The sequence below is a fragment of the Vollenhovia emeryi genome, unplaced genomic scaffold (genome assembly GCF_000949405.1).
Source record: "Vollenhovia emeryi isolate VEMERY1.0 unplaced genomic scaffold, V.emery_V1.0 DF939179.1, whole genome shotgun sequence".
Classification (NCBI taxonomy): Eukaryota; Metazoa; Arthropoda; class Insecta; order Hymenoptera; family Formicidae; genus Vollenhovia; species Vollenhovia emeryi.
The window spans coordinates 1123003-1147050 of NW_011967187.1; the positions used below are offsets into that span (position 1 = coordinate 1123003).

Consider the following 24048-nt stretch of genomic DNA (forward strand, 5'->3'; position numbering starts at 1 on the left):
GACGGGGGCCGGTCGATTCTCGAATTATCGCTCGGTCGCCGCGCGGCTCGCCGCCGACTTCGCGACGTCAGGTGACGGGCCCGGTCTTCGGCGCATGCGCGAGAAAGCGGCCCCCCTGACAAGCACTGCTGCCCACGCGGCGGCCGACCATCTGTGTCCCGTGTCAACAGTGTCGGAGCCGTCGACGGGCAGTTCGCTTCGGAGCCGCGCGCGAAACGCGAATCACTCCCGTGCACACGCGTGCAAGTACATACGACGTAGCGCCGTACCCACCGAGCATCATGGATCGCGCCTTTTTGAACGTGATGATCCTCAGCTGGGGATTCATGCTGGTCTTCACGGCGTTTCAAACAATGAGCAACATAGAGGTGAGGCGGGACGATTATCGTTGTTGCCGTCGTCGTCGCGCTCGGCGTCGTGGCGCTTCCGCATTCTCGAGGAGATCGATCCCTCCGGAGTAGAGCGTTCGACTTGACGCTCGAACAGGTTTCCTGCGTCGCGCGCGCGACTTCTTGGAAAAGATTCCCCTCGGCGTTCCCGAGGCGGTCGATTCGAAAACGCGCGACTCGTATTGCAATTCTACAAGTAGCGGCGATGCGCGATTGTGTCAGCAAATCGTTCGAGCAAGTCTATGATCACGAGACACGGTTAGTGTCTCGCGTAAAGTACAAAGGCTAATCTACAACGTGTCCTTTGCATCTGGAAACATTCTATCTCCTGGCCAATAGATGCGTTTACAAAATTTGGGCGAGTTGATAAACTGTGCATTACACATTGTACAATCGTAAATTGTCGGCAAGTTTGTCAAGCGTTTTGATTTGTTTACACAAAATAGAATGTTTCTAGATGCAGGAAGCACATTGTAGATTGGGCTTAAGCGTAGCTAGAACCGCGCGCGCGAGACCGACGAACAGTGTAGTTCACGCGAGTTGACGGGCCCTCAGATTTTCAGATCTCAACAGCGGCTGATCCGACGAACTTCTACGTGCGCTCAATCGATAGCGTGGGTTCGATTTGCATAATGAAAGTGTTTTAATTTTTCTCCTACGTGCCCCATGAGTGGAGATATTGCAATGCAAAGTCCGAGGTGCTAAATTTTCTCGATGTCTCGATATTATTAAGAAATCGTATTCTACGGAAGTTTTCTTTTCGAACGTGCGTCCGAACATGTGTTTGCCCTCGAAAAGTTTATCGTCAAAGTCCGGTCTGCAAGGAGCTGTTTTACATGTCGGTCCTTCTTCCGTCCAGACACTAACGGATCACTGTAGACCGGGCTTAATACTTTCATGTCCGTTTGACACACGCGGGACACGCTCGCGAGATTATAAACGATCTTCTTCGTTACGCAACAAACGACGAAACGTATAAATTAGCTTTATCCGCGGTGAGGAGATACGAGATTGAACGGACAAATGTTTATCCTACACTTATTATTTTAGAGCCGAAGTCTGTCACTTTGGCCCCTATTCAAAATCCTCTTATCGATAAAAGCGCCTCTAAAAGTGGCTTGTGACAAAACGGAAGGCTTATTAGCCACTTTTATTGATAAAAGAGGGTTCAGAATATGAGCCTTTGAATAGCTATATAAAGCTGAAAAATATATAATTAATATATGCAGTTGCATTCAAGAAGTTATAAATGTTTTTCTAGTTTGGTGGCAACAAAATTTTTGCAATTCCAACGTTGAACTTGGAAAAAATGACGTGTTTGCAGCACGATCTCTCATTCCCTCTGACGCAGGTACTCTGGGATTAACGATATGATTGGATAATACTCGGCGATCAGCGTTGCGATCCCTTTTTCAGCGAGTTGAAAGTGGAGCGCTTCTCCCTGATGTTTATGTCTGTCTCTGCCAATGTAGATTAATTTTTGCGGTTTTAATAACTAGAGAAAGATGAAAGGACAAGTTAAACCGCGATTAAAGTTAATCTACATTGATAGACGTAGACATCAGGCGTTCAAGCGCGAGCGATTTGTCCGAATTACTTCCGCGTCCACGTTGAGGGCGGAAATCGAGGGGCGAACCGCTAAGGGCATTGTGTACAGATTTGCGGCATTACTGGACATTGCAAAGATAAAATAACATGAAACAAGATAGAACAAGGTAAAATAAAATAATAAGATAAAGTATTGCCCACTGGGCATTAAGTAGGCATTGGTGTACATACACGATTTTGGTCAGCGGTTTACCCCTCGGCGAAAATGTTCGGTGCGGGAGAGCGACCGTGATTTCGAATTTCGCTGGACGCCTCGATATCGGACGACTTCTATTTTACGACACGAATAAAACGTTCTCGTTGGTCTGCAGAGTATCCTGGAAAGTATAAATCGAGAGATACCGATTAGTCGCGTGGTTTAGAAAGTACCACAAAAGGCAAAGAGCTGGCCGCGATCGGCCGCGAGGCTGGAACGCCTCTAAATTACACGATAGCATTATCGACTTTCTGCGTTGCGAAATTTCCGCGCTCTATGAAATACACATTAATTATACACATCAGAGGTTTTTCCCCTCGAGAGCCGAGCGGTGTCTGGATGAGGCCTAAAAAAAGTCGCCGCACGACTGAAGACGATTCTTGTCTGATGTTCTCTGTCGAAGGAGAAAAGTTGATTCTCTTAAAATACAAGTCGCTATAAAGAGTATTAAATCCTCTCCATTTTGCCATCTTCGTCCCTTGTATTTGTTAGATAATCTCTTTACGCTGCCTCAATATTTTACTGATTTTTTTTCTGTCTCGTTTCTTACAAGTAGTCTTTAACACCTCGTAATGGCTTATCTTATTTGCGCGATCTCAAACTATTTCCCGGGAATGTCGTTTCAGAATATACATTAACAAATTGTCGTTTCCGCTCGCTGTCCTCTTGCACAACGGTTTTTTGTTTTCGCGGGTAATCTCCCGAATTTCATACCTCGCGCCGCTATCTAAAAGAGACTTACATAATGCATTCCGGATATCGCAGGAAGGTTAATCTGGAAGCGCGCGAGAATCAGCGCTTCGCCGAGAGCCGCTGGCTGATGCCCGTCACAATCATTACCGCCGCGTTATCTCCGTAATTCAGAAGTATCTGCGGATACGCGATATCTGCGATTTTTCACCGACGCGCGGCTAACAATTGATCGCCGCTGCGCGGTATAACGGACTTTGTTTGCGCGCGAATTCACCGGCCGCTATCACGTCCGACTAGCTCGCAAAAGTCGCAGATTACGGTCCGATATTGCACCCAGCGGCGTGGCTTGGTGGCTTAGATCCCTCGCGCTCTCGCGGAGTTACGCCGTGATATTTTCTGAACCGTTTCTTCCTTAAATTTTGCCTAGAGAACGCGAAGGATATTGTTTAACTGCTAAGAAAGGGGGGAAAATATTTTGAGATACATCGGGCGTTCAGTCAACACTTGCGTGATGAAAGAGTTAATCATTTACGAAGATTTCAGAAGTCGTGTGATATACGATTTTAGAACGACGATATTTCGTAATCTCGCTGACCTTTTCAAATAATTTCGTCTCGATAAAAGTTCACTGCCAATTAGTAGTAATTCGAGAAGCTTAATTTAAAAATTAAGTATTCGTAACATTATGTCCGACTCCATTTTTCAAACCGTTTTTTTTAATAATTAACCGGAAAATACCTCATTTAATTACGAGGTCAATTCTTATGATACCGCACGGAAAGAACAATGTAGCTGCTGTAGCTAAAACTTAGCAAAATAGGGACAGCTAATATTTTTAGTTGTGATAGCTCAATATTTTGCTACGACAGCAAACCGTTTGCTGTCGCACCTAATACAATAGGCACAGTAGCAAAATATTGAGCTATCATAACTAAAATATTAGCTGTCCCTATTTTGCTAAGTTTTAGCTACAGCAGCTACATTGTTTTTTCCGTGCGAATAACAATAATTAGATAACGAATAATTCTAACCGACCTTATCGCGCGAAAGTTTTATAATCGCATCGACAGCTTTATTTTGCACATTTAATCGTAAGAAGTTCATCAGTTGGTTACGTCAGTCTTTCAAGAGCTAAGATATTAATTTCCCCTTTTGAAGATTTCGAAGAGATTAATCTTCCGATTGAAATTTCACGATTATCGATATCGCGGCTTATCGAAAGGTGCAATTTATCGCATTTGCACATAATTAAATTAATCCAATAATATTCTAGATGAATTTAATTGCATTTCGATTCTTTTACCCAGATTTGCCCATCGTCGTTCTAGAAAGACATTCGTATCTTTTATTATAGCTTTCGTAACGTTGATAGTATGTGGTGTACGAGTATTTGCTTCTCGTCCTTCTAAACAGTCACCGTATTTCAAAGACAATTTTTTTACATATGCTGACAAATCATGAACGTTTCTCTTGCATTGCGACTACAGGAATGACGAATTCCCAAAATCAAGCATCTTCCTATTTTTAACAAATTTCGAACATATTCCGGATTAATTAGCGACGCGTTCATTTTCCGCCTCGTTGTCTCAGAAAAACAACATCTCCCCTTAAGCTAATTCGAACGTTAATTTCGGGCGCCGGTCATTACCATGGAATAGAAATTGGCGATTGTCCGTCGATGACGTTGACGCATCGTCATCTTACAATTAGTCTAATCGGACCCGATTAAATTATACGAGGTATTCGATTCAGGAGCAACGTGTTACACTTTTGCACATAACGAAATTAATAGACTAGGCTGTTATTTTCTCTCTCTTGAATCCTCGCATTGGGACTTCTAGAACTCCCCCCCCCCCCCCCGCCTATTGTACCGATTCTGGAAACGGACTGCCGATCTCGCCGAAAGAGAAAGTTTGCCAACGCGCAGCGAAATGTATCCTAGACGTGCTCGATAATTGCATCCGCTGAAACCTGAACCGACGCAACCGGTTCCACGCCGAATTCGTCTCGCGCGTTGCCCTTCGCCGTGTCGCAATTCGCTGGGGATCATAAAAAGGATCGAATTCTCGAGGAAAATTTCCTTGGACGGATAAGATGAAAATTTCCTTGGACGGATAAGATGGGGTCCCGTCGGCCGTAATTCATTGCCTCGGCGAGGCAAAGGGTCCTGGGTTCCCGATAGCGCGGCCAGAGAAATATCTAAAACAGAATGCCTCGTTAGTCGATACAGCTGTACGAGATATGACGCAGTCTCCTTTCACTTTTAGGCTTGTGAATATAAGAGAAAGGAGGAGGAGACCTCGTTGAATAACATTAGCTATCTATGCGGCGGCACGTTAGTTAAGAAAATAATGCTCGCAAACGGCTGCCGATAAATGTTTCGTTAATTGATAAATTTCGCTAGAATAAACAACGGCTATTGCACTTAATATAATTAATAAAAGTACAGACGAATAGATTTTATAATATATTATTATTGTAATAATTATTGTGATATTTTACGATAAATTTGTCTATGCAAAAGATATCGCTACCGAAAGAGATAAGGAAAGCTCGTAGATAACGCAACGTTTTATATATTTATGATATATTTAGCTCGTAAATAAACTAAATAGATCAAACGTGTTTTCATTTGCCGTAGGATATTCTTCGAAAAATATAGATAATGACGTTTGTAGAGAATCTACGAACATTTCTTTCTACAAGCAAGAAACTTGACAAATGGAATTGTAATTTTAGTAGCATCGAACTTTTCGAGAGATTCGTAATAGTACGTTGCAAAATTTAGAATTAGTACGTTTTAACGATGCGCGTAAAGTTTATTTATCGGCAACGCGAGATTGTTTTGTTAAATGCAATTGTCGAAACACGACGTGTTCCAGATTTGCCCCGCTTTCATTATCTAGAATTCTTACGGATTTCTTTCGAGAGTCGCATCGGTGTCAATAATGTAAGAGTTATGTACACATCTATCTATACGATCTTACAATACCAGTAGAATCTTATCGAATGCACATTATCAGCAAGAATACTTGGCACCGGATTTTTATGAAAACGAGGCTGCAAACATATTCGTAAAAAGGAAATATATATTGTTATCTCACCGAAAAATCTCGCTTATTCGTCATTATCGCTGACGTATTGACAACCGCTATCTTGACATAGAACATGGTAGTACATAGACATGATAAACATAGCTAAACGGCAACAAGCAATCCAGCAACAATTTTAAGAGATGTTAATCCCGGTTATACCAACGTCACTTAACTTTTAGTTTAATTCATTTTTGTGTCTTTCTAAGGCGACAGTTAGAAAGAGACGAGGGGGAAACTGCCGAGGGCATTGTGGTGTACAGATTTGCGGCATTACTGGGTATTACTAGGCATTTTTTGGGCATTAGTTTGGGCATTAGGCCTTGCTGAGGTATTATAAAGATAAAATAAGATAATAAGATAAAGTAATGCCCCCTGGACATTAGTGGGCATTGGTGTACAAGAGTTTGCTCAGCGGTTTCCACCTCGGAAAGAGACGAAGGATGAACTAAAGTGAGGTCAAAGTTAAGCGACGTTGGTAAAACCTTCGAAATATTTAAAGAGTCCACGTTCATTAGATTCTGCAATTATCACTGCCTAGAAATGTTGCGTACAGAAAATAGCTACACATTCTAATAAAATCACGAAGATATCTTTTTTCTCCGACGTCAGAATTTACTTGAACTTGAGGTCTGACGGGCTGACACTAATATTATGCGTAACGTGCACGAAAAAAAGAAACTGCTAACGCGTTACATGTTACATCATCAATAGCGATTGTCGATTACTGATAGCTTTCGAGCGAGTTTCGACGATGTTTACTCCGAAAATGTCGGCGATAGATCTCTCTCTCTCTCTCTCTGGAAATACGACGTAAAATACAGCTGCTATACTTTCCTACATGTGAAAGCGTAGTTGAAACTACGATCGCGGTCGAACCGATTCGCTCCTAATACGATAGTAGCGATAAGTGAAATCGCGATTAACGCGAGCCCGCTTACGAATCTTGCGAGCCGTTGCCCAAATAATTTTTAATTAGAACGCTCATTAACGATTCTTGTTAATTTTAAAATCTTTTTCTTCCTCGTGTATTAGGCTTAAAGCCTGTTTCATCCAGTTCTCGTTCTGGTACTTGGAGCATTTCGTTTTACTTCATCTTCGGTAGGCTGCTAACCTTGCCGAAGAAAAACTTCCATCTGGAGGGCTGTACCCCTAAAGGGGTATGTGTGGCGAGATACTCGTGGTTACCACTTTCCTTCGGCAGATTCCGAAAAATAACCAGCGGTGTCCGTGGATTTGAACTCGGATCTTTTCGTTCATTTGTTTACCAAGTAGCGCACATTTCTTTGCGCCACACTCGCCATCATTTTAAAATCAATCCGTTGTATGTCCGTAGTTTTCCTGTTAAAATCGCTATATTGTTTCTTTACAATGTTTTTGAATCTCGCCTTAAAAGTCGCACGAACTATAGCTGTTCCGATCGAACAGATTCTCTCTAAAATGTTCTTTATATACTTATCTCTTTTGAAGGAGGAAATATGTAAATGAGGTAAACGGTTGCCTCTCTTAGATTGGCAATTAATATGCAGCGCGGTAAATCCGGACATCCCTAATCCTCATAACGGCACGTGAAAGGAATATAAAATAACTTTCCTTGGTATTCTGTGGTTATCCTTGAGACGTAAATAAATGTAGTCTTGTTTCTGCAGTTTTTTGTAAATGCAGACCAGTTTCAGTCCTAAAAATAGGATACCGGAATTGTGCGATACAATGTGCATTCCGATGCTTCATTAACGTATCTCCAATTCTTACCCGATTCTCGTCCGATCGTTTTCCATTTCTCTCCTACGTCCAAAATACTTTTCGCGCCACTGTTTAATGCTAAAAGAAAACAAATATACATGTATCAATTTCATTTCAATAAAATCTACATTTTATACATCTATGTATAATAAACAGAGAGATATAACGTTCAACTAAATTCACGAAGAAAACACTCAGGTCCCAGCGTTATTTGGGTAATGTGCCCTTAAAGCAAATCCTCTATGCGACGCAGAACAATCTCTTTCCATATGAAAGAGAAACTACCTGACATATTACATGCAGAGTGGCTGTTTCCAATTGGCATTTCCAAGCCGGTCGCCGTGGACCGACCTTCGTGCATACAATACAATAGGAACTCGACGGAATCGCCGAAGATTTTACGTGATATCACTGCAACAGCAGGCGACAGCGTGACGGAAATATACTGATCTTCTCACGTTGATCTCCATTGTTCGCAGAAAACTGTTCTGAACAGCATCACGGAGGAAGATCCAAGCTTCCACGGTAACGCTTATGTCAGTCTGGCCATAATCTACGCCGTGTTCGCAACCTGCAACTGGTTAGCGCCATCGTACATCTCGGTGACCGGGCCGCGGGTAGCGATAGTCACGGGCGCCTGTTGCTACGTACTGTTCATCGCGTCCTTCTTCTATCCGCACGAGGCCCTGCTGTACAGCATGTCGTTGCTCGTCGGGATCGGCGCCGCCCTGATGTGGACCGGCCACGGGCAGTACCTGACGGAGAACAGCGACAACCACACCATGTCGCGGAACGCCGGTATATTCTGGGCGATTTTTCAGACGTCGCAGTTCGCCGGCAATCTGTTCGTCTTCTTCATCTTTAAGTCACCCAAAATCGACAAGGGCCAACGAATGATCGTGTTCAGCGTGCTGACCGGCCTCGCGGTGATCGGCACCGTGGTGCTGTTCGTGCTAAGGAAGTCGCCGCAAAAACTAACGCTGGGCGAGGCTGAGGGAGTGTCGCACGCCGACAAGGAGCTGCGCCTGCCGGAACCGAGGCGCGAGAAACCGCTGGCGGTCGCGTGGCGCGCCTTCGTGGACGCGATCAGGCTCTTCCTCACGCCGACCATGCTGCTGTTGTCGTTGACGTTCATCTACACGGGCCTCGAGCTTACCTTCTACTCCGGCGTGTACTCCAACAGCATTGGCTTCGTGAAGTCACTGGGCGACGACCGTAAGAGGTTCGTAGGACTCTCCGGTATCTTCATCGGCGTCGGCGAGGTCGCGGGCGGCGCGATCTTCGGCATTCTCGCGTCCAAGATATCCGGCAGGTGTGGCGGCTGGCCGGTGGTGATGACCGGCCTGGTCGTACATCTGTTTGCCTTCATCAGCATCTTCCTGAATCTGCCCAACGACGCCTCGTTCATGGACACGAACAACGTGGGCTACATCTGGCCCTCACCGTACCTCGCGATGGCAGGCAGTCTCGCCCTTGGTTTCGGCGACGCCTGCTACAACACGCAGATCTACTCGCTGCTGGGCGTCCTGTTCGCCAACGAGAGCGCACCGGCCTTTGCTCTCTTTAAATTTTGCCAATCCGTCGCCGCGGCTATTAGCTTCTCATACAGCACCTCGGCGGGACTGCATGTACAGCTCGCGGTGCTGTTCGTGGCTATATTTTTCGGTACCGCGGCCTTCTGCTATGTCGAATACAAGGTCTTAAAGTCCAAGGACGAGACCCCGCAGGAGACCGACCCGGCGTTGGTCGATGCCACGAGTGGCGAAGATTGATAAGGCTAGTTAGATGCATTTGTTAGGTAGCAAAGACACACAACGAGTTCGGATGTGAATCAAGTGCGCGAAAGATCTCGCGAAGGAGGGACAACACCGCGGAACACGAGAATGCCGCATTAAATGTAAAGCGAACAACTCACGGTCGCCTCGAACGAGCGTTAACGCAAATTATTTTAGCATAAGTTAACGATAAGATATCCTTGCAAATTTTAAGTATTACATGAATCATTCTGTAATTAGAGACTCTTTACAATATTTTGAACATGGTAAATGGTGCAATCGATGATACTTGACTGCGAAGAAATTGCGGATTTTCTTGTTAGGCTATCCTCATTTTCTGAAATTCCATTTACTATTGTAAGAAACCTCTAATTCAGGTCTGTGAGAATATCGTCGTACAAGTGACTAGACAAAGAGGATATCCAGGAATGTATTTACGGTTGAATGTTATCATGGTCTTCCAGTTTTTACACGTTTCTCAATCCCCACTTTATTTCGGGGTAACTGTGCTTCAGACATTTTCTCCTTTAAAGCGGTATCTTTGTATACGTAAATGTGCCAGGTAAAACCCAATTATATCTGTATATACAATTGTACGTGTGTATGCATCTCATTTGTCGGCGTCAATGTTTTCATTAGGCCGAAAATGTTGCATCACTCGCAGAGAGTCGAAAGACGCTGCTTTAAAGGCACCGATCTAATTTAATCGGTTATCGTTATTAAAATGCAAGACTTATGTCTCAGCGATACAATTATTATATGTATGTAATGCATATATTGCATATATGCATATAATGCATATATGTAATGCAATAATTTTATCTCCTTTCATCCGCAAACTCGAAGGCTGTGTAAGGCCCTTTGCATTCATTGCGAGCTCCTTTTTGTAAATTTTAATTACGTGTTAATGTTAACGATTACGAAAGCGGATTTGTTTTCTTAGCAGCGATTGTTCGCACCGGTTTTGCAACGCACTGCAATTTTGTGACTAACTAGTCTGTAACACGAGTCCGCCACAAAAAAAGACTCGCGTTTAACTAGTCCGTAACGCAGTATATCGACTTTACGTCTGATCGTATGTGTATGCGTGTGTGTGTGTACGTGTGTGGGCGCACAACGGTACGTGACATTTATAGCTCGAAACCCGATTGAATTGTCCGAGATCAGACTTAAGGATCTTGTTCCTTCCCGTTGATCGACGCTCGCCTCAAGTGTCGCGGCGAACGTGTAGATTAACTGTTGCGGCATGCATGCAGGATGCATTAAAAGTCGGGCACTTTCCTCGTCATTCCTAAACAGCAACTACGGGGCAGGAACTGAAGCTGTAAAGCACATAGGAGAAATTAATGCAACATAAAATAATCGAGTCTTGAAGTTTGATGGAAAATCGTATTAAATTGTAGCCATAAAACGACGCGAGTTTGCTGTTGATAAAGTTTTGAGGTGAGATCTTTTTTGTTATGATGTAATCAAGCGACTTTTGAGACATCCTCTATGCAACACCCGTGCATTCTGCTCCTTTTTTCCGTATTTTATTCGGTCATGGACGTGTTAGATATATTTTATATCTTATGATAGTGGATAAAAACGCGAGTAGAAACGTAGCCAATGATGATCAGCTATTCTCTTGACAATCAAAATTCTGTCGAAGATACTGCACTAATGAATATGTATACGAGACATCGTGTGTGATACTTTTAGAGAATGCATTCCTGCCTCCATCATTTCCGTAAAGAGAAAGGGGATTCCGTGTTGTAGTTCCCCTTACGCATTACATTCTATAATACACATGCGCGTGTGCTCGTACAGAGTATTCCTTTTTTGCATGTAAGAATTATTCTTGGACACGTACCTGATAGCGAAATGTCACGATCTACTTTAAAAACATACAATCCCGATTATAGAGCAATCGAGAATGATCATTATTGTTTTTATCGTCAAATAGTTTATGAATAATATTTTATGAGATCTATATATATATATGTTTATATGAATTTATATCATAATAAACAATATCATGTATATATGAAATTGAACAATGTCATAAATGACGATGACGTGTGATTGTTGTTAGCAAATATATTTATAATATTGTAAAAATATTTGTACTTTTCAATTTTTCGATTCTACGAATTTCCCCCGCTTCTCTCCTGACTTATAAATCTTGAACATATTATAAGACAGCTTAAAAAGTACACACAATTGCCACTTAATCTGTAAAAAGATTATAAAACAAAGATTCCTTTTAACAGTTAAAACATCTCTACTTAATTAATTGCATTAAATATGTCCTTCATCAATTTTTCAATATATTGTCCATTCGTGCCACGAATCTTCATATGTGAATCACCCTGATGATTCATACCTTATTGGGTTTTATTAATCATCGAGTTGGCAAAGGGCAGCTACACCTCGATTAATCCAATGCGATTCGTCCAGATCCGTCGGGATCAAGATGTACAGTATAAAATTGGAAGAATGCCCCGTAGTAGCTAACACACCGCGTCTAGCACTCGTCTTGTACACTGGACAATAATAAACGTCTCTTATGTTGAATTTAGCCTTTTCGCCAGGTTTTATCCATATAATGGGTAGCACATCAAACATTATCTTAAGTTTAGACTCGTCCAGCAATCTCGTTTCTCTGTTCCATCGAGCTCCCTCCAGAAAGAGGCCCTGAGCAGAACGTTGCAAATAAGAATTGACTGATAGTGAAAAAAACATAAAAGCAACGTTATCGCGATAAAGCAATACCGTAGAATATTAATAATTTAATTAGTGAAACTTGCGTACGCTTATATAAACCCCGTAGGAAGGCGCAGCATCGACGCTCGACTCGGAACGGGTGATCTCGAACTCGAAGTCCAGCTGGTCAATCGGTATTTTGTGCTTGCGAGCGTAATTCTGCAGCACCGCCGTCAGAAACGACTGCGTGAAGAAGAAGCCGGATATCCAGAACACATTTGGTACATCGCGATCGATCCAATCTTGCAGAAACTGCAATCTCGCCAACAGATCGTTCACGTAGCTGCCGAGCGGCTTCAGCGAGGGGTAAGATTTTCTATCCCAAGCGAGCGGCACCTTGCCGATGCTCATGCTAAGATAGACATCCTCCAATTCCGGTGACATTAGCACTAGTCCTCGAATGGCTTTCCGCACGTTGTCCAATGTTTCCTTGATAACCTCGGTGAGTTCATTGAATTTAACGAGTTCCTGACGCAACACCGTGTTCATGCTGTTCATGTAAAGTACCGGATACTTGCTCGATACATATTCAATGTCAAACGATGGTCGCATCTTCGATAGGATCTCACCAGCCAGAGCGAAAACTATTTCGTCCGTGTCTTTCTCGACACCTGAAAATTCGTGAAAATTTATTAATGAAAATTGTACTTTTACACGAACTATATCGTGACGTGTGGAGACAGTAACATTGCATCACTGCAAACAGGTTCCACGCCAACATTTTTACATATTGCTGTATTATATGGCAGAGTTACACCAAGATTGCGTAAAATATTATAATCTTAAAATAAATGATTCCTGCAATGTTCTTGTAATTCTATCAGTGCTGTATACGAAATCCAAGCTAACTGCATTGACCTACGTAAAAATATTACTAAAAATAATAAGTTTAACAATGATCTTTCAATTGTAAAGAGTAGGAAAAAATCTCAATGATTATAAAAATTAATTTAAAGTTGAAAATAGAGAAATATTACTCGCCTACTCCGCTGATCTGTGGCTGGGTTAAAAGCGCACCGCCCAACAGTTGCATCGCTTCTCGATTGTCCTTCGCTATGTCTGCATTCTCATGCAAACCAAAAACTTCCGGCATTTGATTGATTGGCAATCTGCGAATGTACTTCAGACAGCCTTCATAATCGGGGTCCTCCGGCATATGGTAAACTTCGCTCGGGGAAAACGAGTATCTGGAAACCAAATTGTACGAGATACATATTAATAAAGGAAAAATTTTTTAATTTACGAACATGTTTTATTTGGCAAACTTGAAATTTCTTAAAATTTTTCTTAAAAAGTCTGATCATCTTAAATGTCATTTTTTTCATAACTTTGTTTTCAACTCTTCCATTTCAACTCTTCACTCTGTGAAGAACTAGAGTAATGTAAAACAATTAGACTATACAATGATTGAAATTATTGAAATTATAATCTACTTTAGAAATGTAATAAATAATTCTTTCATTTATTTTGATCTAATTGTAAGTTTAAATTCTCTTTATGGGAAGAGTAACGACACGAATACATTCTTAGACCTAATCAATTCTATAGTGTTGAGAACAAACAATATTACTTTATATTTGTAATAACGTCAGGGTTGTAAAAATTCTTCAGCAGCGAATTCAGCAAGCGTCTATCTTTATCATCGGTCACCCTGCCTCCATAGTTGCATTCTCCTGTCAGATAAATGAGCGCGTCGAATGGTACTTCATCGTAATCGTTTAAAAATAGCTAGATCAACAAAATATCACAATTATAATAATCCCGTTTCACAATGTTCATAAAATTAATTAAAAGAGAGCCGTACCTGTAATTGCAAAATACAAATACGCAAATCGGACTCGTTGAACTCATAAGGTATGTTCCAACCGAGGGGGCCGAAATTTCGCCTCTCCTGCACCACCGCGTGGAAGAAGCACAGAGAGAACAACAATCTCCTCCATTCCACTATCTTCGAGCACTCGCGGAAGAACTTGGGATCCGATATGGGGTCGTTCAGGTAACTTCGCAGCAGATTGTTTTTTAGTCCCTTCGGCGGTTCGTTCGTCATCTTGACGCCGTTCTGCAGGATGGACACCGGGAATCCCTTGGACGGATAGCTGGTCAGCCAGATGCGGAAGTCGCGATGCGTCTTCTCGGGCACGATGATCTCGTCGCATATCCGGTCGAGCTCTTTCATCCACGACACGGCGAGGTGGCAGTTCTGTAAGATGACCCACTCGCCGCTTTTGATACCGCGCTCGATCATACCGGTCGCGATTGGGCCTTGGCCCTGACCCAACGAGATCGTCATGAGATTCTTCTTCGAGATCCCGCGGTCCTCGGCAAACTTGATTAGCCCGGCCATCGGGTCCGAGCCGGGCGAGAGCACGAAGATAAGCGGCGTGACGTTGCTCGAGTCGTCGTACGAACTCTGGAGATCAAAGGGCGGTGGTTCCACGAAAGACGCGCCCATATGATGGATGATAAACGCCTGAACTGCGGCGACCAGCTTGTCGGTCCTTACGCATCTCAGGATCACGAGTTTCTTCAAGGTCTCATCCTCGTGCTCGAACGGCGGTGGGAAAGGATATTCCTGCGGGTTCGACAGATCATAGTATGTCTGCCACTGCGAGACGTTGGACTGAAAGGACTTCCTCAACTTTTCAAGACCCGGCAGGAGACTAGCCCTCACGATCTCCGACCAAGATTTGTCGGACAGCCATGAGGGGTCAGGATTGGGATAGGGATTGTCGAGCGCTACTCCACCGGTCAACAAAAACACCCACAGCTCCTCCTCCAATTTATGAGCGGCGCGTAGCAGACCGACGCAGAGCACCAGAGAGAATATCAGCTTGTCCTTCTCGAACAGGGAACGACACACGTTTCTATAGATACTTGCCGTGAAGTACGAATTGAGACTCTTCATTCGGCTGTCCAGATCCGTCGACTGTTCGCTGCTGGCTATCGCCATGACGTAGAGGTGCAGGAACCACGGTAGCGAGTACTGGTACATAGGGTCGATGTTGGCTAACTCGGAGATACAGAAGAAGAGAACCGCGCCGTGCTTCGAGACGGGTTTGTAACCGTTCCGAGCTTTGTCTATCTCCGCCGAAGTCTTCACCGCGATCTCCTGTTTAGCCTGAATGTCCTCCGACAGCTTCTTCGAGGTTGAGAGTATCCTGATCGCGGTCTCGTCCTCGAGTATATTGCCCTCGGACGTCGTGAGAACCTCCAAAATTTTATCCTCAATCTCCTTCAGGATCCTCCTGTTGTTTGCACCCTCCACTATCAGCTGATTTTTCTTCTCCTCCAGCGTCGGTAGCTCCTTGGCCACGACTATGCCCAACAGCTGATCTTGCAGACCCTGAGGCGTGATCATAAAGTTCAATAGAGTCACCTTTACCGCAATCTCGGGCAGGTAATGCGGATTTCGTAGGCGCGTGGTGATGTAGAATCGAAAGTCCGGATTATACTCCAGCACGGTCTCGCCGAACTTCATGTACAGCACCCCGCGCTGCTTGTATACGTTCTTCAGCAACACAGGCTCCAAAATCGCGTCGATCTCCTCTAAAATGTTCTCCAGCAACACCGGCGATCCCAGCTGAATGCTCGTCTCCATCACCCTCGCATAATTGGGATCCGTGAGCTTGATCACCGCTAGCTTGTTCGGCTTTTCCATGTTCTTCACCCATTTATTTGCCTGATTCTGCGGATCGATCATGAGCGGCCAGCGGTCGGCGTGCTTCACGATTATACCGTTTTCAACCGAGAAGTTGTCGGCCGGTAGCCCCTGGATAGTCCAGCCTCTGATTTCTATCGGCTCGCCCAGTATGTCGGTCAGATTAAACCTCGCGCCACAGGGTATAGCCGCTTGCATGCAAGAGGCGTGCCACTGGTCGATCAATTTGTTTCTGTATTCCACCGTGAACGCTCCCAGATAAGCCACCATTCCGGATGACAGTAGAACATCTCCGATTACGTTCCCCAGACTGGCGCCCAGTTTACCGGCCGTCTCGCTCCATCTGCTCTTTTCGCCGCTCAAGCCGCCCAACAGTTTCTCCGCCCTCTCCAACTTTTGCCTGCAATAGTCAATCTGGTCCTCCAGCTTCTTCTTCTCGCGCATACACTCGGCGAATTCGTCGTTGAGAGACTGCAGCTTCTGCGTTACTTCTTGCAGCAGGGCTCGCTTCTCGTTGAGCATCTCCATCTGCGTGGCCAGCGCGGCCTCCGCTTCCGCCAGCATCGCCTTTTTCGGCGCCACGACCTTGATCACACGATCGTACACCTCCATGGCTCGCACCCACTTGCAAAGACCCTCGCACGCGGTGGAGACCTTCTTTATTGCATCCGGTTGGAAGCTCCGGTCGTTTATGAACTTTTCGCGAATACGCTTCATATATGCGGGTGGTATGTTATCCTTATCGAAATTCTTCAAGTTTTCCAAGAATTTCATATCGCCCAGCAACTTAATGGATGCAGGCCAGTAGTCGTCTACCATTTGACCAGTGGTCGGGTCCTGGACTCGGTCTGGTTTTACACCCTTCAGCACGCAGACTGCCTCCATCACTAATCTAACGCCGGCCGGCGGGCTCTTCATCGCCTTTACGATTGTGATGTCTGCCGGCTTCAGAGTATCCAGTGCCGCTAGGGCGGCCTCCAACGCCGGGGTGGCCTCTGCTAAATCGCTTTCGCAGTCATCCTTAATTGCTTGAGCCGCTGCAGCCGCTTCGTTCGCCAAAGCCTCGTCAGCCGCCACAATCTCCTTCTTTGCCTCCACATTGACAGTATCCTGTTCGATTCGGATCATTAGCTTGTCGCTCAATTGCGACTGCGCCAGTAACTTTGGCTGTAATTGATGCAACTCGTCCTGCATGATCGTCACTTGGCCGGCAGCAAAGTCCAGCTTCTCCAAGCCGGTTTCGTAGCGATTCTGCTGCACAGTGATCTGCTCGATTTTCTGTCCGTGCAACCTGTACAATGATTTGATCAGTTGCAAGAAACTCGTGGGCGTGACATAATACCGTCTACCGTAAGTTAAATAATAATCTTCGCTCGTCACAGATACACTCGTGTGGAATTGTTTGCATATCTGCACGCATTTCTCTCGCAGTTCCGAGCCGATATCGAGATCTCTCAGCGACATCCTGGCTACCTTCTCGAGGGCGTCTTCGGGCCAAAGTGTGTACCAGTCGATGGTGCAACAGTTGATGAGCGATGGGAACATCCTGAGACGATTCCGGAAGGTGTCGCCTATCGGCGACATCGTCAAAACTATGTGAAGATTCTTTTTAATCCTTTCGATAAAAAGATTATAGAGCACCAAGGGTGTCATTTCTACTTTCTTGCCGCCGCCGACGTCTCGCGCGATGGTCATCATCTTTTCCAGTATCTCCGCCTTCTCATCCATCACGTACAAGTTCGGTACGTCCGCGGTGTTCAGGATCATGTTGATATCTTCGATAAAGGATTCATCCTTAATCTGATGGTCACCGAAGATGAAAACAGTGGGCTTGCCGTCACAGCCGACGCGCAACAGTAAGTGCTTCAGGTCCTCTCGCCACTCGGCAGGCCCATAAGTTCTTGTAATCTCGATCTGATGTATCTGATACTCGCACATGCTGGTTGCCAGTTTGGCGCAAGAATTGCGACCGGAACCGCCAACTCCGACGAGCAGGGCGTGACCGTTATCCTGCAGCAATACTCGGGAAACGCGAGAGACATGCTCGATGGCATAACGAAACAGCACCAGGTTCATCGGCGTCTGCGAAACTGCGTTGTACTCGGATAAATAGTAATCCATTTTCTCCTGAAGATTCTCCAGATCCGTCACTTCGTCGTATATCTTCGGCTCGGCGTCGGGCTCGATGTAATTCCCGAAGAAGAGGTCGCAAATGTGAGAACTCTTGATCACCTTCTCACCTGGCTTGAACAAAGTGACGAGCACCTTCTCCAACGGCTGGCGCAGCTGATCGTAGCACGTGTGCTGCACCATCCTGAACAATGTCTCGCGATCGGTATCATCTATCAATCTGTCATGAAAAACTCGATACACCTCGTGAATCCATAATCTGATAAGCTTGTCGGGATCCTTCATTCTAGCAGCTGGCACTAAGAGCACACCGCCGATGACTCGGCTGAAGTCACGCAAGTTGAACTTATAATGGCTCCTCGACGGCGTGGGGAGGAAATTCTTGATGGCCTCGAGAAATACATTCAGGGTAGCGTTCACCACCATCTTACCGAGTCGTGAAACGTCCGGGACAAAACCTTTGGCGAAGTGCCAGTCGAGGATCGACGAGAAGATCTTCGTCATAGTTGCTTCCTCGAAAGAATCGATACCGATCACGTGCATGTGACGAGTGAATCGCAACGTCACGACATTGGAGCCGCCTCCAGGTGGTACCATGGCCGCGATCAGCAGAATATCCACTAAATACAGCATCGAGGTGTCCTTCGGATCGAACCAATAGCCATGATCTATCCATTGTCGTAGCAATTCTATCGGCGGTTGAGCGCCGTAGATCTCCACCTGCGGCATGCTAAGATCGTCCACGAACAGTACACATTTCTTCCCCATGGCGGGACCATAAACCCCTTTCCTCCTTCTGTCCAACTTCGACATGACCATCTCCTGTGTCTGCGGCGCGTTTGTACGCGCGCTGAAGTTTATAACATTCTCCAGAAATTTTTCCCGCGGCAGTGACACAAGGTAATTCAACACAATCGCGGACTTTCCGGTGCCCGTCGGGCCCACGAACAAAAGCGGTATCGATTGGTGCATAAATTGTTTGATGAAGAAATGCTGAATGGACATCTCGGTTGTCTGGATGATGAGCTCGCTGGCTTTCGCCGTTGCTGGCAAAGGTGCCTGGAACACATATACTCTAAATGCCTAGTATTTTCCTACTTTGCGTTCTCAAGTTATAGAATTTTAGATATTTTACTTGGGAGTTTTATTTTTTATTCGATATATGATTGCTTTTCTTAATACCTGATGCATAGTATCCATCCAAGATATCCAGCATCCGTTGTTCCTCTTGTCGTAGATCCAATCATATACCGTACCTTTGTCGGGAAAGATTTGTTGCTTCGTCAATTTGAACATCTTCGGCTTGGGATACTCGTCGATATTACCGAGTAATAACTTTCGCAGGTACACGTCGAAGGTTTTTCTGCTGTTGCTCGTTAATGTTGGGCAAATGCCCCAAACCATGCTGAACAGTAATACGCACTGAAGCCACACTGTGCTCACTTGCGTCTCTTCTGCCAACATCATGCTGAATACTCTTGTAAAAGACTATTACACAGAAAAAGATGTAAATTAAAACGCTACATTAAAAGACATGAAAAATTACATATATACTATTTCAAAAATATTTTAAGTTGGAAAGGATTCTTTTTTCTTTCAAGTTATATTTCTAATAATCTTCTAATATTTCTAATAATACTTCTAATAATATCACTTATTAAATCGAGTGTATGTTTAATACTATGTAGACTCTTCCACTGTACTTACTAAGAACATATGTATCTCCGATGTGTCTATAAAAGTCTTACAATTATATCGGATAAAACGTAATATCGGGTCGGTCAACCATTCGATCAATTCGACAATGAGCTCGAACTGCTCGACCAACAGTTTCTCCTCGAGATGCTTTTTATAAGATTCGAAGATTGGTTGCCAGCCCAACTGAGAGGGCTCCATGTAAATCATCCCGCATCTACTGACGGTGGCGGGCGAGGCGTGCTCGAGGTCGGCTGGCTCGAAGAACATATTCATCCTGCCGGACATCTGTATGATCTCGCCGGACATCAGGCAGAGCTTCTTGTTGTCGTCCAGCACGGTGTTCATGCTCTCGATCCAGATCGCGTCCACCGGACCATCGAACACGATCCACTTGCGTTCGAGCGCGATGGACTGAGCATACTCGCGAAATGTGTTGGCCAGCACACCGTCGCTCCATTCGTGCGACACCGGATCGAAGCTGCCGTACAGTTGACTCAGCGGGATGGCTTTGGGATTGATCACCCGGTAGACCGTGCGATACTCCCGCATTGTGGCTTTCCGTACAACCGATAAATCGCCCAGCGAGTCGGCCAGCACCTGATAAGCCTGAGTCTTCCCGCCCAGAGCCGAGCCGACGATCATCAAACCATGCCGCACGAGTAACATCTCGTAGATCTGCACGATCTTCTCCAAGTACCAGTCGGTAGCTTGGAGATTCCGCTTCTCCAGATTCGTCGTCAGCAGATTCACGAGTTCGCCACGTTCCGGTTGAGGCAGGTCCACTTCCGGGAAGAGGTCTGTGTAGATGCCGGTGAAGAGAGAAACGTCCTGAGACAGGAACTTGGGTAAATTAACGTCCACGATTGCGCGTAGAACCAGGGTGTGCTCGTTTCGCTTCGGATACTTGAGCTTTAAATTGCCGGCCGCTATCAGCACGGTCTTGACCGCGCGCATCCCGTAATCGTAGTGGTTTTGAGAACTCAATTGTTCAGAGCACAGTTTGTAGGTGTGAACTATCTTCTCTGCGAGATTCTTCGCGTTCGTAAAGCCGTATGAGTACAGAGTGATCTCACCGATCATGGCGTAGTCCGGCACCATCATCGCCACCGTTCGGAACAGCACCTTCAGATTGTCCGGCAGCTCCTGCCGGCCGGCGTAGCCTGGGTTCATAGTTATGATGACGTTGCAGGTGGGATTCAACTTCAACTCGGTGCCCTCAAACACAAATTTGTCAAGCTTCATGCTTATGGCCATCTGTATCGACAGTATCTGTTGCGCGATCACGGACAACACCTCCAGTTCGATCCTGTTGAACTCGTCGAAGCACGCCCAGGCTCCCGATTGTGCGATACCCTTAAAGAATTTGCCCATCGCTTTGAAATCAAGCCCCTCGGAACAGTTGAACACCACACACTGCTTGGCCACAGCCTTCGCGAGATCCTTGGCCGTCTCCGTCTTGCCGGTACCCGCCGGTCCTTCAGGCGAACCACCTAGATTCAATTTCAGCGCGCCCATCAAGGTCCTGTAGCACCGATCCGTGAGCGGCGTTATTACGAGTCTGGATGTGTTGCCGAGATATTCGAAGGCGTACATGATGTTAGTCGTGACCATGGAGACTGTAATGCAGTCGTCCAGCCAGTAGTAGCGAAGTTGCGCTATCCAGTTGAAGTCCGAGGGATTATCGACCTGCTTATCAACCAGCAGCTTCACCACGTCCCGGGCGTGCACGTCTATCACTATTAGAGCATTCAACGTTATTCTGGCGCCGGGTTCTAATTTACCGCGTACAAGCGCCACGATGTCCTCTATCTGATCGGTGCACTTGTGCAAGTAAGACGCCGTGGAACGATCCTCGAAGGAGTCGTACACCTCGTTTGTCCAATGTATCTGACTGCTGCAGATGACGATCTGACCGGGCCACGAGAGTACCCATTCCTCGCGCGTGACATCGAAGTACGCTATTATACTCTCCTCGGCGACGTCGCGCAGCGATATTACCATGAGCTCTTCTACTTGACACAACCACCTCTCGACCATACCCTTCGCATCGGCAGGATAAATCTTGCCGCTCAGAGGAACGTATTCCTCCTCGGCCGACAGCATACCAATAATCTCCTCGTCTTTGGTGAAGCGGAGTTTGTTGATACCTTCGAAGCACTTCCGCAGATGCGGCTGCACTCGCTGCGGATCCTTGGTCTCGGACAGGATCTCCAAGAGTTCGTCGTTCGACAGGAAGAAGAATCGCGGGAAGAACAGACGCTTCTTCTCCAAATAGTCGTTCAGACCCTTCTGGATCTCCTCGAGGAGCGAGTTGCAAAGCTTCAATTCCTGCAGCATGTTCGGCATCGCGGTGGCGTCGATCACCCGTCTGTTGTCGTAGACGTACGACATGATATTGCGCCAGATTTTGTCGATTCTACGGAAGTTCCTCGATTCGGTCGGCATCTGCCGCATGATATCCTCGCTACTGAATATCGGCTCCAGATACATCCAAGTGGCCTGGCAGAGCAGCCATTGATCGATGATATCCTGCATCATTATCAGCTTCTCCTCCCACAGCTGCATCTCCTCCTCGAATGCCTTCACGAAGGGCGAACCGCGCATGGTCTGCGCTTTGAGAATGTGATCGTCCAACAACATCTGTATGTCGTCCACGGCGGACAATATAAACACCCCGGTCTCTCGATAAGGAGTCAGCTCGAAGTACACTTCCTGCCATTCCTCCTTCATCTTCTGCAGGTTCCGCTGCAAAGTATACTCTTTCGTGGCTGCCGAGGCTATCTCTTCCAGCTTGGTGATATAAGCGGGAAGACCGTACTCGATCATTTCTGACAGATTGCTAGTGTCCGTTAGTACTATCGTTACATCGACAATCTTGCTGACCGCCTCCCAATGTCGGACTTGTAGACCCGGCGTACAGATAGTCTGTAATACTGGAATAAACTGCCGGAACTTTTCAACCTTGCCGCGCACCATCTCGGCGACGCGCCTCGCGCCTGGCACCTCTGTCAGCATGCGCGACAGCTTGTACAGGGTTCGCCATGTGTCTTCGGTCTCCTCGCGCACTTGCTCGGCATCCAGACCGTCGAACGGTCCGTAGAACCACTTGTCGTAATTCCGGTGGAACTCCAACGCAGTATGCCAGAGCTTGTCGAAGGTGTCTACCGTGCTGGACATGGTCGGCAGCTCCACATGTGGGCTCAGCTCCATGTCCAACAGTCCCTCCTCCTCGTTGATTTCCTCGGCTTCCTTACGGATCTCTGTCATGGTTGCGGAAATATGGTCAATCTCCTCCACAGCTTGTTCCATCTCTTCCATCGTGAGGACCGGCGGATCCTTTCGCTTGAATTGATCGATCGCCATTTGTGTCGTAATTATCTTCTTCTCGAAGGCGTCTCGTCTTGTACGAAGCACGGTCTCTAGAAAGTCCTTCCTCATGTTCAATCTATTGCTCGCCAGTTCCATTACGACTTCCATTTCCTTCGGCCAGGTGATGGTGCGTGAGTTCAAATGAATGTCCTCGTCCAAGGGCGGCTGATGATCGAACAGGAACAATGTCAACTCGACCGAGCGAACCAACCGTCTCCTTAGATTGAACATCGTCGTGTCGCGGCTCTCACACAAGTAATTGTACAGCTCGACAACCTGCTGCGTTGTTTCCGGCATCTTCGAAATGTTCTCCGCTATCTCGTCGAATATCGAACATAACTCGCGATTGTTGGCTCGTAATTCGTCCGCAAAGAAATCGCATATTCTACTTCGAAGCGTATGCAGAATTTCTCTCATCGTATCGTTCACGGTACTGCAATCGATCTCGATCATGTTCAGCGGGATCTATTATCAAAGAAGTAACCAAACTATTAATTTCTGTAATTTTATACGAGAAAATAATATAGCTTTATAATTTTTCCGAGTACTGTTTTATTGGTTTCAAATAGTGTATTATATTAAGTAAAAATGTTTTCAGATTCGCTAATTTTCTAGTATTGATATAAAGAATATTATTGGTTTCCTTCCGGTAGAATGAACGGTAACTTTGTCATGTTATACTTACTTTACATCGAAACATGCAAATCTCTTTTCGCAGAGCGTCGTACGCCTTTATCTGTTGCTCGAACTCTCGCAACAGTGGTACCGGCTCGAGGTTAAAGAATTTGTCTAATTTTTTCTCGGCTATCCCGCCCGTAATATACAGCAAATTCTCGTAGCACTTGAGATAATTATCGGGACCAGTTGCATGTTTAGTGATCACGTCCAGGACATCGCTGATTATGTGCAATACCTGTGATAACGCAAAAGGAAGGACTGTGTGATTGCTTCA

The 24048-nt window shown here is 45.6% G+C and overlaps 2 protein-coding genes across 2 annotated transcripts; one reads left to right on the forward strand and one right to left on the reverse strand.

Annotated features, from left to right (window-relative positions):
* The first annotated feature begins 156 nt into the window (after window positions 1-156).
* Window positions 157-11596, forward strand: LOC105563253 (UNC93-like protein MFSD11). Its single transcript, XM_012014692.1, has 2 exons — window positions 157-368; window positions 8201-11596. Exons 1-2 carry the CDS (start codon window positions 282-284, stop codon window positions 9491-9493), a joined length of 1380 nt encoding a protein of 459 aa, XP_011870082.1. The 5' UTR covers window positions 157-281; the 3' UTR covers window positions 9494-11596.
* An 85-nt stretch (window positions 11597-11681) lies between these two features.
* On the reverse strand, window positions 11682-23796 carry LOC105563252 (dynein heavy chain 3, axonemal). The gene is made up of 8 exons (XM_012014691.1): window positions 23782-23796; window positions 19737-23561; window positions 19212-19517; window positions 14046-19088; window positions 13812-13969; window positions 13223-13428; window positions 12290-12852; window positions 11682-12172 (listed from the first exon to the last, which is right to left on the reverse strand). The coding sequence occupies exons 1-8, from the start codon at window positions 23794-23796 to the stop codon at window positions 11876-11878; spliced, it is 10413 nt and encodes a 3470-aa protein (XP_011870081.1). The 3' UTR covers window positions 11682-11875.
* Window positions 23797-24048: the final 252 nt, after the last annotated feature.